The sequence below is a fragment of the Leucoraja erinacea genome, chromosome 12 (assembly GCF_028641065.1).
Source record: "Leucoraja erinacea ecotype New England chromosome 12, Leri_hhj_1, whole genome shotgun sequence".
Lineage (NCBI taxonomy): Eukaryota > Metazoa > Chordata > Chondrichthyes > Rajiformes > Rajidae > Leucoraja > Leucoraja erinaceus.
In genome coordinates, this window is record NC_073388.1 from 14,400,178 (window position 1) to 14,420,226 (window position 20,049).

Consider the following 20,049-nt stretch of genomic DNA (forward strand, 5'->3'; position numbering starts at 1 on the left):
CTCCAGCATTTTGTGTGTCTATCTTCTGACCTGTGGCGATATGATCTGCAAACAAAGGGTCAACTTCCAAGCGTATCGGGTGACACCCCACACTAGCCCCCTAATCGTCTCTTCTGATCTGTCACCAGTTAACCACTCATCATGAATCCCAGGCGATTCTCAACTCTGTGCTGCAGAGGCATGTGTACAATTCTCATTAGGCACTGGAAACCCTTTCATAACTCGGCCAATTCCATTCAAGTAATTGGGAGCACCTCAACAACTCGAACGATACGAGTTAAAGGCCCAGTTCAGGATGGTGGATATAATCACGGCAGGAAATGAAAGATTGCTTGTTTTGCAAAAATTGTTATTTCTTCAAGGAGACTTTAAAATGAGATTCCTCCAAACCTGTTGATCAGTTCCAGTTGCCATAGTAAATGCCATCAAGAGACCAGGACTTTATCTTGCACTAAACGTTACTCCCTTTATCTTTTGTACATTGTGGATGGCTTGATTGTAATTATGTATAATTTTTTCATTGACTGGATAGCACGCAACAAAAAAGCTATCCTTCTACAATGACCAAGAAGTAGATTGTATCTTAATACTGTTTGTGAAATGTGCAAAGATTTGGATATGTTGTAAAATTTGGATGATTTTTTTGGGGGGGTTATTTTTACAGGCAGAAATTCTCCTTTTCTATTTCCATATTATATATGGTAGGCTAGCTTTAAATCATAATAGACCCACTTCCTCATTTTGATCCTAATTCTCTCCAATGTTGCTGTCTAAGAGGACCAGTGCTGGCTAAAGATACCTTCATAGCCTGATTAAAAGCTCTGTCCCTTGCAGTCAGAATCAAAATGATGGACCCGATGTTATCTATTGCTGAAATTCCTCTTCCCCTCCCAAGGCATATACATTGTGTTATTAATGCTACAAGGCACAAGCACATGCCTACAGAGAGAAATGGGTATAAATAGACCTTGATATAATTGAAGTGACATTAAATTCCTGCTGAGTCTCCTGGGGAATTGTTCTTTCTCTTCAACTTGTTTTCCATTTTTTCTTTATACAACCACATTAACTCTTTGCAGTTGACGTTCTTGTGTTCTATCAAAAGATAATCCTTGGGAGTTTATTTAAAAAGCACTGGAAAGTTAGATGATTAAGATCGTATTAAAGCAGATGTCAGTGAAAGGTTTAGATGCATTCTCAATGGGTCATTTGCAGAAATATCTTAATTCTAGCTAAATTATAGTGTGCAGACCTTTCATATTTCGCCCAGTGATCAAACGTGGCACTTAGCAAAAAAGGTTACAAGGAACTCCAAGCCATTAGCTTGGTTCACTATTACTAGTGTCCAGAACCCCTATTAATTTTACAATGTGGGAAACGTATTGCAAGTCTCATTATTCATCTCAGAAGCAATCTTAAACATCCTGCAGAAACAAGGAACTGCAGATTCACACAAAGAAAAAGAGACTTAATGTTCTGGAGTAACTCGACAGGAGAGGCAGAATCCCTGGAGAATACAGACAGATAGTGTTGCAGGTCAGGTGCCTTCTTAAGACTGAAGAAGGATCCCGACTTAAAATGTCACCCAACTATGCTCTCAGGGATGGAGGATGGTGCCTCCAGTACTTTGTGCTTACTTTTGTTTCCCCATAGGCATCACTGTCAATGAATAATTAAAAATTGAATAGGTTCTGACTACAACTCACTGACCTGGAAACCTAAGCTGTCACGGGGAGAACATACAAACACCATACAGACGGCACCCGTAGTCGGGATCGAACCCGGGTCTCCGGCGCTGTAAGGCGGCAACTCGACTGCTATGTCGCCCAATACTCCCAACATTTTCTCTCTCCATTTTAAATTTCTTCCAACTGCAAATTTTATTTTGCATTTCAATGAAAGGGATCTTTTATTTCATGTAAAGCACCAACAACAGCGCACAAAGCAATTCATTTTATGAAGATATGATCACTTTCATTCAAATAGAATAGTGTCTCCAGGGATTGTACTGTGCCTCGCAGTCACTTGGATAGAGAGAGTACGGATCCACGTGCCTGGGAGACACATGTCTGGTCTATAACTGCAAGAGCCAAAGCAAACTATCATTCAGTGAACAGTGAACAAACAGTGAAAAAGATTGACTTGCCTTGTTCTGCTAATGTTGGAAAGCACCTTTCCCTGGGAGCTTGTGAGAAGCTTCTGGATTAGTCTAACACAGACTCTAAAGCAGAGTCTCAACCTGAAATGCAGTCTGTCCATTTCCTCCACAGGTGATGCCTGACCCACTACGTTCCTTCTGCACTTTGTGTTTTGCTCAAGATTCCAACACCTGCAGTTCCTTGTGTCTGGATTTGTCTCTCCTCGCCTATTCACATCCGAGAGAGAATGGCAGTGGGCAGGAATGTAAACATGGGGAGGGTGGCGACAGGAAAGTGATAATGGACCAGTTAAGGAATATTTACACAGAAACCTGCTTCTGTGTGCATTAGTGGAAACTTGTCGATGCCTGCACAAACTGGCAGAGACTGTGAGTGGAGTGTGGCTTACAATGGAGGCTGTGAGGCATGTTGAAGTAGGATGTTGGGCAAGGGATCAGGTCATAATGCAACTCACAACTGATTGGTTTAATATTAACATGTTGATATTTCCGCTGCTGTGCATGCTGTCTGTGTTTTGACTATATCTCCTTGTTTGCAGTACGCTGTTTTCTGCCCTTGGGGAGGAATTTGTTGGAGTTTTAAAGAAGTAGTCACGTTACCAACACATTTTGTGAATTTTGCATTCCTCCCAGCGAAGGATTTCTGTTGGAAGTGTAAATCGTTCCACTGGAGGCAGCTACTATTAAGCAGTTCCAAGTCTTGCATCGCATGGCTAAACGCAGATGAAAGGCCTCAGTCCAGCTTCAGACTTTCGACGTTTGAGATACAGCGTGGAAACGGGCCCTTCGGCCCACCGAGTCCGCGCTGACCAACAATCACCCCGTACACTAGCACTAGCCTACACAGTAATCACAATTTGCAATTTTAACTGAAGCAAATAAACCTACAAACCTGTATCTGTCTTTGGAGTGTGGGAGGAAACCGGAGCACCCTGGGAAAATGCACGCAGTTACGGGGAGAAATTGCAAACTCAGTGCAGACAGCACCCGTAGTCATAATCAAACCCGGTCTCTGGCACTATAAGGCAGCAACACTACTGCTGTGCCACCTTGCTGCCCACAAAAAGCATGCTCTTTTAGTATCCTGGTTCATATTTTTTTTTCCATCATCTCCCTGTTCCTGACTGAATTGACTCTATCCTCCAATGCATCAAATGTAACTTCTTGAAGCTTCAATACCTGTGTGACTTTATTCCTGCCGATTCTTCAACTGTCCTTGTGAACAGCCCCTCCCTCAGCCATACTCCAAAACCCTCTCAACCCCCTATTCTTTCCTTTAGCCAACCATTAACTGGTATGGCCTTAAGGAGTCCTGCCCTGTCCCTTCTCTAAACTATTTTGCGACCGTATCTTTTACTTTTCATGACTTTGTGCTCCACCAAAAACCACTCCCACCATTCCACCTTCTATGGTGGCACAGTGCTGGAGTTGCAGTGCCAGAGACCCTGGCTCCATACTGTCTGTATGGAGTTTATACGTTCTCCCTGTGACAGCGCTTGTTTTCTCCGGGTGTTCTGGTTTCCTCCCACACTTCCAAGACATACGGGTTTGTTTGGCTTTTGTAAACTATCCCTAGTGTGTAGGGTAGAACTAGTGTACGGGTGATCGTTGGTCAGTGCGGACACGGTGGGCCAAAGGGCCTGTTTTCACGCTGTATCTCTAAACTAGACTAGTGGGCCAGTTTGCTTGTACACATATTTGTTTCATCATGAAAAGTGGCAAGAGCAGCACAGTTCAGTAAAGGACACAATTGATGGAATAACTCAGCAGGTCAGGAAGCATCCTCGGTGAATATGGAGAGGTGACGTTTCGAGTGTTCTCCAGAGATGCTGCCTGATGTGCTGAGTCACTTCAGCACTTTGTGTCCTTTTGTGTACTAACCAGTATCTGCACTTCCTTGTTTCAGCACAGTACAATGTTGTTGACTGAGCTATCAACCTTTAGATTAATTTTTAAAAATCAATTAAAAAAAAAGTTAATTAAGGATCTTGAGTAAAACAAGTCATCAGGAGTTCTGTTAAAAATCAAAAAGTGATTTTAATATTTTAGAACATTATTTATCCAGTGTTTATGCTATCATCAAGACTTCAGAATACCTATTTGAAGCTATTATGGTTCAACCATGCATACATCCAGCATCCAGCATTGTCTTTGAAACAAGTTTACCTTGAAGCACTGCAGGATAAATACAAAAAGAATCGCAAGTTGATCACATTCTTTAAATCTTAATCATGAGCAAAAAAATGATGTTCATGGCTTCTTCAGTATTGCCAGTGCAATTTGCAGATGTGTAAGATTGTACAAGAGAACCAGCTTTTAGTTTAGTTTAGAGATACGGAGTGGAAACAGGCCCTTTGGCCCACTGAGTCCACACTGATCAGTGATCGCCAAGCCCCAGCACTATCCAACTCACGAGGGGCAATGTTACAATTTTACCAAAGCCAATTAACATTCAAACCTGTACATCTTAGTAATGTGGGAGGAAACCGCTGCACCCGGAGAAAACCCATATGGTCATGAGAATATTATACATCAACTCCGTACAGACAACACCAGTAATGAGAATCGAGCCTGGGTCTCTGGCAGTGTAGGGCAGCAATTCTACTGCTGCGCCACCGTGCCGACCAGGATTCTGGAAGTTTAATTTAACCTATGTGTATTGGCAATGGAATTGTGTGCTTAACTAGTGAAGTAACATAGAAACATAGAAAATAGGTGCAGGAGTAGGCCATTCGGCCATTCGGCCCTTCGAGCCTGCACCGCCATTCAATATGATCATGGCTGATCATCCAACTCAGTATCCTGCACCTGCCTTACCTCCTGATCCCATTAGACACAAGGGCCACATCTAACTCCCTTCTAAATATAGCCAATGAACTGGCCTCAACTACATTCTGAGGCAGAGTATTCCAGAGATTCACCACTCTCTGTGTGAAAAATGTTTTCCTCATCTTAGTCCTAAAAGATTTCCCCTTTATCCTTAAACTATGACCCCTTGTTCTGGACTTCCCCAACATCGGGAACAATCTTCCTGCATCTAGCCTGTCCAACCCCTTAAGAATTTTGTAAATTTCTATAAGATCCCTCCCCAATCTTCTAAATTCTAGCGAGTACAAGCCGAGTCTATCCAGTCTTTAAGTGGACAAGTAGATTGGTAAAGGAGGCTTTACTTGAAGCAAAGGATAATAAGCAGAGTAGTTAAGCAGCCATCTGAAAATTATTTAATATTTGTGGCAGTGGAGATATTAAAACCAATTCTGGCTGGATGATCTGATGTTGCCTGAGTATCATGTGTTGTTGAAAAGTGCCATGGATATTTACAATTGCTGTAATATTCGATATACATAAGCAGTAAAGTAAGGAAATGGTCCCTATTTACCTGTGTAGGAAGGAACCACAGATACTGGGTGTAAACCGAAGATAGAGACAAAATGCTGGAGTAACTCAGCGGGACAGGCAGCATCTCTGGAGAGAATGAATGAGTGACCTTTCGAGTCTGAAGAAGGGTCTCAACCCAAAATGACACCCATCCTTCTCTCCAGAGATGCTGCCTGTCCTGCTGAGTTACTCCAACATTTCTGTGTCAATCCCTATGTATCTGTGTTTAGAGGGGGGGAAATAATGAGATGGGAAGGATTGAGACGAAGAGAGTGCTGCAGTACTGTGAGTATCTACAGACCCTGTACAATCTGTCTACACTTTTTGTTTGTCAAAGTCTGAGAAGGCTACAATTTCCCTGGACATCATGACTGAGTGATGCCAGCTGTTGAAAGCTGGCTTGCAGCATCTTTCCACGAGGGCACTGCTTTGTCAGTCGCTGTGAAGGTGACACCAGCATTAACGTTTACAGTGTCTGGTGACATGTCTGTCATGGAGGGTGTTTCACAGTTGCATTAACTTTGTCACAGCTGCTCCATATGGGCACGGTTCTGGTTTCATGGACATGGAGAAGGGGAAAAGTGAAAAATGAAGTGGAGACTTGGATTAAGACAGACAAAGAAAATTACTGGGGGTTTGATCAGATGGAGCAAAGATTCCATCGGAAGCACCAGCATGCCGCTGGCATGCTGCTTTCTACATGTGTTCAGCATAAGGAACATCAGTGGGTGTCCCTTAGAGAACTTGAAATCCAGAAAAGCAGCCTGTGGGTTCTTAACCGATGGTGGTGGATTGATTAAAAAAAAAAATTAGTTTAAAGATACAGTGCGGGAACCAGGCCCTTCGGCCTATAGAGTTTGCGGCCCGCACACTTACTCTATCCTCCACACACTAGGAAAATAAATTTTAATTTATACCATGCCAGTTAACTTACAAACCTTTGCAGTGTGGGAGGAAACCGGAGCACCCAGGGAAAATCCATGCAGGTCATGGGGAGAATGTACAAACACCTGTAGTCAGGATCGAACCCAGGAGCCTGGCGCTGTAAGGCAGCAACTCTACCGCTATGCCACTTTGCTGCCCATATCTTGAGGAAGATTCTTGTTTGGCTGCATCTTTAATTTTAGCCGTTGTAGCTGGGTTCATTTTGCCTTCTAGCCTACTTTCTTTAGTTTAGTTTTAGAGGTACAGCATAAAAACAGGCCCTTCAGCTCACCAAGTTTGTGCCGACCAGCAAACACCCGAACACAAGTTCTATCCCACACATTAGGGACAATTTACAGAAGCCAATTAACCTACATTCCTGCACATCTTTCAAATGTGGGAGGAAACCGGAGCACCCGGAGAAAGCCCACGTGATCACAGACATAGTCAGGAATGAACCCTGGTCTCTGGTGCTCGAAGGTAGTAGTTCCACTGTTGCTCACTGTCTTCTGCCTTTCTATTTCTGCTGCTGCTTTCTAGAATGTTCCAGAGGCAAGTGTATTTCATCTGTTCAGGTGATTCTGATGCCGCCTCATCTGCCAAAGGTCTGAAATGCCACTGAGATTGTTCACAGTTGTGTGAATACTTTGAACAGGAGGAATTGTACGGCCCTGCTCCACTCCCAGGCCTCAAACACCGACACAAGAAGGTTCATCTTTGGGACTCAGAGGTCCAAGGAGAAATGGGCCATCGGAGAAGCTGGAAGTTATTCCTGAATTTTGTGACATCCCGGGTTTGTGAAAGGTGGCTTATCAATGAAAATTCATTCTTGAGGACCAGTAATCTGTTTCACTGGAGGATGCCACCTTCTCCTGCACGTGATTTGCTTTCATCCTCATCCATGGTTCAAGCCAGTCTCTCATCCATAGTCCACTTCATCACAACTCTTGTATGATTATCAAATTAAGGTTGAGTCAAAACAGCTTATATTGTAATATTTGATAATGGCAGCAGCCTGAGACTCAAATGGACCACAGGTAGTCTCTGACATTTCAAAAGCAGCCATCCAGAATTTGGATATATTATTATTTCTTCAAGAAATAGTCTCTGTTTACATAAAATAGATAGCACATGAAACCATATACATCCCATCTTAGTTTCTACCCAATTTATCTCCTCTCAAAACTTCTTATCTGTTCACTTTGTTCTGTGTTTATTTCTAGTTGTCTCTGTATATATTATTTGTGGTAATGCCAGCAAGTTTGATATGCAGTAATGTGATGGTAGATGTCTGTCTACTCAATGTTGAGAAAATATATACACGTCCGGCCGGGTCATAAGAATTTATAATTCAATATTCAGTATTTACTTTAATGTCATTTTAACTGAGTACTTACATACACAGATGAAACAAAAAAAATGTCTCTCAATCAGTTCCCATCAGTGCGGTTAATAACCCTATCTAGAAATGGAAACCCACAGCCATCTTATAAGCAATAAGGTCGCAGCATCGAACAATGAAACACTGATGGACCTTGGGCTTTGTGCAATTAAAAGCTGTGGTTCTAAAGGCAAATACTTCAGTTGCAAACCAATATGTTACCAGGTATAATGTTGATACCTGTACAAAGCAGCATATCACCTGATTTCTGGTGAGGAACGTTATAAGAAACCTGGTAAACTATATATTGTACCATACAATGGAGCGTTAGACAAAGACCGTTTTGTATAAGTAGATCTCGGCATTTGATAAGACCCCTTGGTCATGTTTGGACTCGGCAAAGACTGATAGGGTTACCACAGTGTTCTCAGAATCCAGTTACAAGTTTACCAGATGGTTTGTTTAACCTCGTACTCACCAGCAGACGAAGAAAAACATGCATATCTGACCCGTTAAAGTGTTTAATTGTGATCTGGGGGACATTAAAAAAATTACTGCTCATTTAATGGGTCGTTTTGTGAAAAACAAATCGCAGGCTGCTCTCTGTAAATGATAATCAGAACACATTGGAGCTTGTGTGGGGAAGTAAAATGAAATACTGAACTAAAACAGTTTGCTTTTGCTGGCCATCTGTCCATATAAATCCTTAATCCAAGGAACATCAAAACATTAAGCATTGTGCCAGTTATGTAGAGTAGTGGGGATATAAAATAATAGGGTGTAATCCAACTAGCTACTGCTCCGTTCCTTTTGCGAATAAAACTGGTTGATTGGAACATGTGATGTGCCCACATTGAAATAATTCACAATTTGTTTACTCCACTGGATCTATCTCTTTAGACCAGTTTTTCAGTTTAGTTTAATTTAATTTATTGTCACGTGTACCGAGGTACAGTGAAAAGCTTTTGCTGCGAGCTATCTAGTCAGTGGAAAGACCAAACATGATTACATTCGAGCCATTTACAGTGTATAGATACATGATAAGGGAATAACATTTAGTGCAAGGTAAAGGCAGAAATGTCTGATCAAAGATAGTCCGTGGGTCACCGATGAGGTAGATAATAGTTCAGGACTGTTCTCTAGTTTCTTTTCTCCCTCTAGGCATTGGGTTTCCTTTAATCTGTTGTTCAAATCCATATTTGAAATTGGATGTTGTCAATTATGGGAGAACTTATAGATAAACCTCCCATGTCCCAACCGATTTCTATATGCGGCGACTTTTCAGAATGATTTATTTATTTCACTTGGCCCATAACTTAGGGTAATTCCAACCAATCCCCAACCTGACCTTTATTTAACTATGATTAACTAATTCAGCTGTGAATCAGAATCTTACCTTGGGTTCTGCCCCTTTCCTGTTAAGCCATTGGAAGGGAATTGTTGAGTCGTGTCTGGGTGCATTTGTATTTCTGTTCCTAATTCTGAGGGTCCACCAAATGTCAACTAAAGACCATGGAAGGAAATTAGCCCTTGTATCCAGACCTTGAGGAAGGGATCTAGCATGATTCCCATTCCCAACATGATACCATCTCACCATGAGTTCCTAACTCTACAACGTATTGGCTGCTCTGCGGGGGGAAGGTACTCTGTAACAAACGCTGGTCAATAAATGAAGATTCAGTGAAAGAGAATGTCTGAGATTAAACAAACTGAAAGATATTTTTCCAAATCAAGAAATCTTGAGTTGGATACTTCACTATGGATCAGCCCAAGTATCTCTGCACTCACTTGTAAAGCTGCTTGGTTCAGAGTTATAATGAGATGTTGGCTAGCTATCCCAGCCCCTGAGGGATATTGTAGTATCTGGTATTCTGTTGTTTTTGGCCTTATGATGTGTCCAGAGAGAGAACTTCGCAGCTTTTTTCAAATTGTATAGGAGGGAGGCTACACCTATTTTACCATTATTCTTTTGGGCGGCACGGTGGTGCAGTGGTAGAGTTGCAGCCTTACAACGCCAGAGACTCTGGTTCAATCCTGACTGCGGCTACAAACATGTACAGAGTTTGCATGTTCTCCCTGTAACCTGTGTGGGGTTTTTTTCCGAGATCTTCGGTTTCCTCCTACACTCCAGAGACATACAGGTTTGTAGGTTAATTGGTTGGTACATATGTAAATTGTCCCTAGTGTGTAGGATAGTGTTAATGTGCAGAGATCGTTGGTCGGCATAGACTTGGTGGGCCGAACGGCATGTTGCTGCGTTGTATCTCAAACTAAACTAAACTTTTAATTGCCAGGAGTAAAGTTTGTTAATTTCCAGAGCACTCCTGTTTCCTGTTTCTCTATATATATCTAACCTGGGACTCTATCCTAGTACATTTATCCAGATGTTAGTGGGTTACCTGGACTTGAGAGAGTGTTTCTTTGGCCTGTTTCATGGCCTTAAGTTGCTCCAAAGTACTGTTCTGCCAATGATAAGCTTGTGAGCTGAAGCTGTAGTATTGTCGGGCTCATGCATGTCATATGAAAGCAAGACATATTGGAATATTAACATCAATTACTTCTGCTTATTCCAGATTTTCCCATGTTTATTCTCCTGGATGGGGAGGGGGGGAAATCAAGTGATATTGAATGATTTGCCATGTGTGATCCTGGTCTCTGCAGAATTTTTGCAAAATTGTCTTCATTCCCAAAGGTCTCAGGCTCCTTGTGAAACTTCCTCAATATTGGAGGCAAATCGCGAGGAGGCCGGTGATTCAATCTACTTATGGATTTAATTAAATAATGGTAATTTGCCGAAGGCAGACACAAGAATGAAATACCTTATGACAATCTGCTCTCTGTTCCTTGGGAATCAATGATTTTGTAATAAGCATGGGGCATTGGTAATTCTGCATGCATGAGAAACTCTAATTTATAGAAAATAGTCATAAAGGTGTAGCCTGTTTTCACCATAATTATGAATATCTCTTGATTTAATTTACACTTCAGTTCTGATCTTGTGGGTTTTCATTTGTCTTGGTTAAAAAATATTAACTGTTTCAGGATATAGGTCTGCCTGTAATGGCTCCAATCCTGCCATCTTTCCCAAACACAAGTCTGGATAGTTAGCGTCAATGGGGATATCACTTTGGCACGATGGTTGAGTGAGAATATGTAGGAAGGATCTGCAGATGCTGGTTTAAACCAAAGATAGACCTAAAAAGCTGGAGTAACTCAACGGGTTAGACAGCATCTCTGGAAAAAAGGAATAGGTGACATTTTGGGTCAACTATTCCAGAGATGCTGTCTGACCCTCCGAGTTACTCCAGCTTTTTGCGTCTATATATGGTTGGGTGAGACCCAGTCTGCAGGTTCCTGAAGAAATCGCGAGAATGCCGTTGGGAATGGGAATCCTGGTTAATTTAGTTTCCTTCTTTGCAATGCTTACGAGTGATTGCGGTGGCCCAGATTTTGCTCCAGCTCAGATAAACTGGTTCGCCATGGGTCATGAATCAAGGGATTTAGGTGGATTTTGAAGAAAGAAAACCATACAATGGCATTAGAATGCTTCCAGAGTGACTGACAGAAAATTGGATTTAATGGGGTGTGATATTCCCCAATAATCCCAAGATGTGTGTTTTCGCTTTCTTCCAAAAGATTTGAGGAGAAGTGAAATTTCGGCTCAGTTCGTAGAAATGCTGTCGTTTTCTAAATGTAATTGGAGGAATAATAATATAATGTGTAGCAAGGAACTGCAGATGCTGGTTTAAACTGAAGATAGACACAAAATGCTGGAGTAACTCAGCGTGTCAGGCAGCATCTCTCTCTCTCTCTAGAAGAACAAATAGGTGACAGTTCGTGAAGAAGGGTCTCGACCCAAAACATCACCTATTTATTTTCTCCAGAGATTCTGCCTGACATGCTGAATAATAATACAAATTTACCCCAAAGGGCAAATATATCAATTTGAGAAATGTAGTTCAACAGTTAGAAATGGGCATATTGTCATTAGCAGTCAGTCTAAATATGGAGGAAGGAGCTGCAGATGCTGGTTTACACTGAAGATAAACACAAAATGCTGCAGTAACTCAGACAGCATCTCTGGATAGAATTTTCATTGGCGGTGGATGAATGTTGGGAAATGTTGGTTTAAAGTTTAATTTCTCTTTTTATTCCTTTTTCTAGGTTCCAATTTGGAAAAGGCCTGGTATTGTACCCAGAAATTGGTGACAGGCTGGATATAATCTGCCCAAAAACGAACAATCAAGGCCTATATGAATATTACAAGTTGTACCTGGTGACCAGGGACCAGTCAGAAACATGCAGAACCATCATCAACCCCCACTTGCTGGTCACGTGTAGCAAACCTGATAAGGAAATAAAATTCACCATCAAATTCCAGGAGTACAGCCCCAATTACAGGGGGCTGGAGTTCAAAAAGGGCCAGGATTACTTCATCATCTGTGAGTACCCATTGGGGATGGGCATTAATGTTTATCTGTGTAGATTGTTGTAATGGGGGAATTGCTCACAAAGACATTTGGGGAAAGTCTGCGTGAAAGAAATGCCCAATGACCAGAGAACCTTATTCAAGGCACAGAAACAAAGAACAGCAGATGCTGGTTAATGTACAATGGGGTAACTCAGTAATTCAAGCTGGATCTCTGGAGAACATGAATAGGTGACGTTTCTGGTCGAGACCCTTCTTCTGACTGGTAGTCAGGGGGTGAGAAGAAAGCTGGGAAAGGAGAGGAGGGCCAAAGCATGGTAGGTGGACACAATGAATGGGTTGATGGGCAGAAGGTTGGAACAAAGCACAGTGATAAAAACAGAAGGTGCGAGATAGGACTGAAGAATTGAAGAAAGTGTGGGGGCGGTGGAGGGGAGAAATAGGTGGAAGTCCAGGTGAAGCATCAGGGAGGGAAAGGGGGGGGGGGGGGGGGGGGGGGGGGGTCAGGAGGTAGTTACCTAAAATTGGAGAATTCAATGTTCGTACCATTGAGATGTAATATCTTTACAAAGGAGATGAGAAGGAATTTCTTTAGTCAGAGGGTAGTCAATCTGTTGAATTCATTGCCACAGAAGGCTGTGGAGGTCAGTCAATGGATATCTTTTGGGTGGATGTTGACAGATTCTTGATTAGTGAGGGTATCGGGGGTTATGGGGCAGAAAAGTGGGTTCCAGCGGGGAAAGATAGCTAAGCCATGAGTGATGGGCTGACTTGATGGGCTGAATGGCCTAATTCTGCTCCCAGAACCTATGAATTAACTCGAATGCTTTTATTGCTCCTGGAATATTTCCATGCATTTTTAAAAAATATTTTTGAATTGCTGATATGAAATATATGCATTAAAATAGTTGATTCAGTGTTTTTAATAAAGTGCTTTGAACAGGCTGCACTAACTGGAATAAGAATTTAATGGGAATGTATTGGATAGTTCATTGAAATAGTGAGCAAAGAAAGATTGTTTTTAGAAAAAACACAGTTTTTCTAAATAGCTTTCTCCCTTGAATCTGATTGCAGAGACAACTCTTTTGGGTTAAAAACATCCAATTTTGGCGCTGGATTTAATGCTTAAAGTTATCAGATGCAATAATTTATTGACTCAAACAACCAGAATTGTTAGATTTTAAGGTCCCAAGATATTAATATATGAGGAAGATGCTTTACTTTGTTTGAGCTGTTCTACCTAGAATGTCCCTAAAGTATCTTCGATGTAGCGTCTAATTGTTTCTTCAATAACTCTAGGATTTCACTACTCATATCCGGTGTTTCATTCTTTTTGTTGATCCCTTTACTAAATTTCTTGTTTGAAACTGTGACCCTTCTTCAACTCTCAAAGTTTAATTTAAAATAATGATTTTACTTTTTCCATGTCATTAAACTTTGCTATACTCTACTGAGTTCATCCTTTAAGTATGTGTGAAGGAACTGCAGCGCTGGTTTAAACCAAAGATAGACGCAAAATGTTGGAGTTGGTCTGCGGGACCCGAAACTTTACCCATTCCTTCTCTCCTTACCTGCTGCCTGACCCGCTGAGTTACTCTAGCATTTTGTGTCATCCTTTAAGTAGTTCCTTTCACAGCTGAAAACTACAAGGCCTCTGGGCAGTCGCATTAAATGAATAATGTGCAAAGGACAGGATAAAGCTTTATTTTAAAGGCCTACTGCTGCAGTTTTCCATTGCCAACCTGGTTCTCTGTTGTGTGTGCATTAGTGTCATTAGCGCATTAAAAAATCTAATATTAAAAAAAAAATTGTACTTGGAAGGATACAAGATGTGGCGACTCCTGTGTACAGCTCCAGTGTAGTTTACGGAACCAGTGTGGTCTACTATCATGCACTCTTATACTGAGTATGGTTTGGTTCAGTTCAGAGATGCAGCACGATAACAGGCCCTTCAGCCCACCAGGTTCCTGCCGACCAGCGAACCCAAAACAGTAGCACAATCCTACATAGTAAGGACAATTTACAATTCTTACCAAAGCCAAAACCTACAAACCTGTATGTCTTTGGATGTGGGAGGGAACCGGAGAAAACTAATGGGGTCACGGGGAGAACGTATAAACTCCGTACAGACAGCACCCGTAGTCAGCATCTCTGGCACTGTAAGGCAGCAACTCTACTATGCCTAATGTATAGTCAGATTGTTACTGAACATTCTGCAAAAAAAATAATGTCACTGTACTTGGATACACCTGTCAATAAAGTACCTTTGAATTATCCAACATGTCATGCACTTCACCGTGGTAAATATTCCAATGAGAGGATGTTGCTGAGATAGGCTTGCTGTGCTCAAATCTACAATCTGGTTGTGGTCAAACAGGTCATCTCTAAATCACAATGAAGTGAGACAGTGTACTGAAGAGCTGCCTGTCCACAAGTCGCTGGGCCATTCTGCAGGCTACTTTCTTGCATGTAAATCACATAAATGACTCCCATACAAGGATGGTATGCATGTGTTCAAGTGCATTGAAGCCAGACACAAAAAGCTTGAGTAACTCAGCGGGACAGGCAGCGTCTCCGTAATGAAGGAATGGGTGACGTTTTGGGTCGAGCCCCTTCTTCATGCATCGTTTCAGACACCCTAGGACCCAGAAAGAACATCATGAAGCATGTGGCAAGGCCTGGATTACACTCCCAAAGAATTGTCTTTGCATTAATCAGTATGCCTTGTGATACAATTTCTGGGCCCCAATTTTTTTTTTTGTCATCTTTCCTCATAATTCAAAGCTTCAACACTAGGTGTCAGTCTTGTGGCTCTTCTTTGCTTGACCCCCCTCATGCTTCAATATCATTCTTCTGTCTTGGTGAACAAAACAGATCACCGTGCTCTTGTTGGCTTCTCAACTGTCTCGTCGCGGCTTCTTCTGAGTTACTAACTTGTTTTGTTAAATTGAGTTATAAATCTTGTCAAGCGATTGTGGTATGAGCAGATGAGTGTTTTTTCTTTGCATATGGTGAATCCCCCTTGCAGTAAAAAATATATTTTATTTTCCCCACTCCTCTTTGGCATAACGCAAATTCTCCCGCAAGAAAACATTGCTGTAAGATACAAATAGGACATATTACCTGGGGACGTAATACCCCAGGCCGTATTCAAACCAGCTGAGCAAGAGGCCTGAGCACTAATAATTGATACTATTTTCCTAAAACATTTGAAAGCTGCAGATTTTAATAAGTGTGAGTGGAGTGTGCAGAAGGAGTTCCTGTGATAGACACGTCCTGCTGGAGTTACTCAGCGGGACAGGCAGAGGGAAGGAATGGATGGTGTTTCAGGTCTGAAGGAGGATCTTGACCCGAAAGGTCACCCATTCCTCCTCGCTAGAGACGCTGTCTGTCCCGCTGAGTTAGTCCAGCATTTAGTGTCTGTTTTTTGGAAAAGATTGGCCTTTGTCCATTGCCTGGTACTGAGGTTCTGATGTGAATAATATCCTGCATCCTCTGAACAACCAATTATTAGATCAAGAGTAATGGGGTGAATCACAAAGCATTCTCCCTTCTCCCGAAAGCTGTGATACTTCAGAAATGTTTTTAATTGCAACAATGTTGCTACCCCTCTGAACACTGAAAGATGGTCACCTTCTTGGATGCCAATTTCCGACCATTGCCATAGTGAATGATTGTATTATATTGAGTACAACCCCGGCATACATACTGTTGCATCTCAAAGCCTTCCCAAGATTTCAGGCAGTGGAACACCGCTTTTTTGTTGTTGTTTCAATCCTCATATTCCACTTGTATGAACATTCAATGGAAACTATTTAACACAGAAATTAGGTGTAGTTAGTTTGCCATTCACGGTGTACTTTCTAAGTTTTTCCTGTTTTACTCTTGTCCGGGTGAAATTGCCTGATATTTGTCAAAACAAATCCTTTTGATTTGTGGAAGCTTTCAAGACAAAATCCAAAATTGCTAGGTTATATCTGCAGGAAAGAAGTGCAAATGCTAGTTTATGCTGAAGATGGATATGAATTGCTGGAGTAATTCGACGGGCTAGGCAGCATCTTCGTTTAGTTTAGAGATGCAGCGCGGAAACAGGCACTTCGGCTCACCAAGTCCGCGCCGACCAGCGACCCCTGCACATTAACACTACCCTACACACACTAGGGACAATGTTACATTTATACCAAGCCAATTAACATACAAACCTGGAGTATAGGAGGAAGTCGAAGATCTCGGAGAAAACACACGGGGAAAACGTACAAACTCCGTATAGACAGCACCCAATGGATCGAACACACGTCTCTGGCGCTGTGAGACAGTAGCTCTACCGACACGCCACCGTGCCACTAATTCATCTTTCCCCTCTTTGCTTCCATTCTTAACTCTGCATCTCTCCCTGGCCACTCTTCTCCTGTCAACTGTTAAATTGTTTTTCTGATGCGTTTTTCCTGCTTCAGAGCAGCGGCACTGACAGCTGCCTGTCATAATTTCCAGGCACAATCTGGCCTCACTCGCTTCCCGTGTACGTTAAGCCCGCCAACAAATGAACTTAGCTGCCTCACAGGCTTTCTCTTGCATTTCCTCACACGATATAGAAGGAGAAAATCTAATTCATTGGCACCAAACGCTGAAAACTTTTAATAAGGTAATGAAACTATATACAGTGCCCTCCATAATGTTTGGGCCAAAGACCCATCATTTATTCATTTGCCTCTGTACTCCACAATTTGAGATTTGTAATAGACAAAAAACACATATGGTTAAAGTGCACATTGTCAGAATTTATTAAAGGGTATTTTTATACATTTTGGTTTCACCATGTGGAAATTACAGCTGTGTTTATACATAGTCCCCCCCACCCCATTTCAGGGCACCATCATGTTTGGGACACATGGCTTCACAGGTGTTTGTAATTGCTCAGGTGTGTTTAATTGCCTCCTTCATGCAGGTATAAGAGAGCTCTCAGCACCTAGACTTTCCTCCAGTCTTTCCAACACCTTTGGAAACTTTTATTGCTATTTATTAACATGAGGACCAATGTTGTGCCAATGAAAGTCAAAGAATTAATTATGAGACTGAGAAACAAGAATAAAACTGTTAGAGACATCAGCCAAACCTTAGACTTACCAAAATCAACCGTTTGGAACATCATTAAGAAGAAAGAGAGCACTGGTGAGCTTACTAATCTCAAAGTGGCTGGAAGGGCAAGGAAGACCTCCACAGCTGATGATAGAAGAAATGTCTCCATAATTTAAAGAAAATCTTTCGAACACCTGTCCAACAGATCAGAAACACTTCAGGAGTCAGGTGAGGATTTGTCAATGACCACTGTCTGCAGAAGACTTCATTAGTAGAAATAGAGAGGCTACACTGCAAGATGAAAACCACTGGTTAGCCGCAAAAATAGGATGTCCAGGTTACAGTTGCCAAGAAGTACTTAAAAGAGCAACCACAGTTCTGGAAAAGGATTTTGTGGACAGATGAGACAAAGATTAACTTATGTCAGAGTGATGGGAAGAGCAAAGTATGGCAGAGAGAAGGAACTGCCCAAGATCCAAAGCATACCATCTCATCTGTGAAACACAGTGGTGGGGGTGTTATGGCCTGGGCATGTATGGCTGCTGAAGGTACTGGTTCACTTATCTTCATTGATGATACAACTGCTGATGGTAGTAGCATGATGAATTCTGAAGCGTATAGACACATCCTATCTGCTCAAGTTCAAACAAATGCCTCAAAACCCATTGGCCAGCGGTTCATTCCGCAGCAAGACAATGATCGCAAACATACTGCCAAAGCTACAAAGGAGTTTTTCAAAGCTAGAAAATGATAAATTCTTGAGTGGCCAAGTCAATCACCCGATCTGAACCCAATTGAGCATGCCTTTTATATGCTGAAGAGAAAACTGAGGGTGACTAGCCCCCAAAACAAGCATAAGCTAAAGATGGCTGCAATACAGGCCTGGCAGAGCATCACCAGAGAAGACATCCAGCAACTGGTGATGTCCATTAATCGCAGACTTCAAGCAGTCATTGCATGCAAAGGAAATGCAACAAAATACAAAACATGACTACTTTCATTTACATGACATTGCTGTGTCCCAAACATTATGGTGCCCTGAAATGAGGGGACTATGTATAAATATATAAAAATGGCCTTTATTAAAATCTGACAATGAGCACTTTAACCACATGTGATTTTTTTTTTTAATCACAAAATCTCAAAGTGTGGAGTACCGAGGCAAATAAATAAATGATGGGTCTTTGTCCCAAACATTATGGACATGGGGGGAAAGGTGGACATTAGGATGGGAGAGCTGGGCGGCACAGTGGTGCAGCGGTAGAGTTGCTGCAATGCCCAGGCTTGACAGTTGACCCTGAAGAATGGAGAATGCCTAAAAAGCTCACTGGAATAACTTGCCATCTCCAAATGTGGAGAAAGTCCACCAATAGTGTGCTCGGAATAGTGAAAGGCTTGTATCAAGTGGATCAATCAATCAATCAATCAGATTTATTCATCACATAACTATAAAGTTCAGTGCAATGAGCTTGCCAGCAGCGGTACAATCAAAAAAGAACACACAATCCACAATAAAAAATTAACACAAACATCCACCACAGCATTCTTCACTCTGGTGGAAGGCACAAAGCGCAGTCAGTCTTCCACAATTGTTCCCCCGTGGTCAGGACCATAAACCTCCGCAGTCGCCGCTGTGGGTGGCCAGATGTACAGGCCCTCTCGTCTGAAAGGTAAGTCTCGAATCGGTGCTTCCCTACCGTAGGCTGCAGCTTCAAGATGATGTAGGCCACTGTCCAGTGGGTCGGAGCTCTTCTTCTCCGGGGATCCCCAACGAAGGATCCCAGGCTCTGGACGCCGCGCCCGCGGCTAGAAGCTCTGCAGACCGCGGCTTCAGGCTGTAACATCATGGGTTCGCCACGCTTCGCGATGAAATGTCCACACTGCGCCCGCTGCTGAAGTTCCAGGCCCGACTCTGGGAAAGGCCGTGCCAATCCTTGGTGTTAGGCCGCGAGGGAGGCGACATAATAATAATAATAATAATTTTATTTATAGAGCACTTTAAAAACAATCATAGTTGCAACAAAGTGCTGTACATCACTAATCATTGACAAAAAAGTTAATACACACCAATAATAGCAATCAAAAGAAATAGTAGGAAAAGATATGTAAAATAAAGAAACATTAAAAACAATAAAAACAGAAGCAAAGTCTCAGGCATGGTCAAAAGCCAGGGAGTACAAATGTGTTTTAACACCGGATTTGAAGATGGACAGTGAGGGGGCCTGTCTGATGTGCAACGGCAGGGTGTTCCAGAGTGCTGGAGCAGCAACAGAGAAGGCTCTATCCCCTCTGAGCTTCTGATTAGACCTCGGTACCTCCAGGAGCAGCTGACCAGCAGACCTGAGGGACCGGGCAGGAGCGTATGGGTGGAGCAGCTCAGAGAGGTAAGGCGGGGCGAGCCCATTCAGAGATTTAAAAACAAATAACAGTATCTTAAAATGAACTCGAAAGTGCACCGGGAGCCAGTGGAGGGAGGCCAGAATTGGCGTTATGTGCTCCCTCTTTCGAGTCCCAGTTAAAAGGCGAGCAGCAGCATTCTGAACCAACTGGAGACGAGCCAGTGAAGAATGAGCAACTCCAAAATAGAGCGCGTTACAGTAATCCAGCCTAGATGTAATAAAGGCATGGATTACTGTCTCAAAATGCTGCCGCTCGAGAATGGGCTTCACCTTCGCCAGCTTCCTTAAGTGAAAGAAGCTGGAC

General features: G+C 42.3%; 1 protein-coding gene across 2 annotated transcripts in view; it reads left to right on the forward strand.

Annotated features, from left to right (window-relative positions):
* efnb1 (ephrin-B1) overlaps positions 1 to 20,049 on the forward strand; it is a 200,668-nt gene that overhangs the window by 112,822 nt on the left and 67,797 nt on the right. For both annotated transcript variants that reach the window (XM_055643636.1, XM_055643635.1), the window contains exon 2: positions 12,006 to 12,283. In XM_055643636.1, coding sequence (XP_055499611.1) covers positions 12,006 to 12,283 — 278 coding nt within the window. The remainder of the gene's footprint in view (positions 1 to 12,005; positions 12,284 to 20,049) is intronic.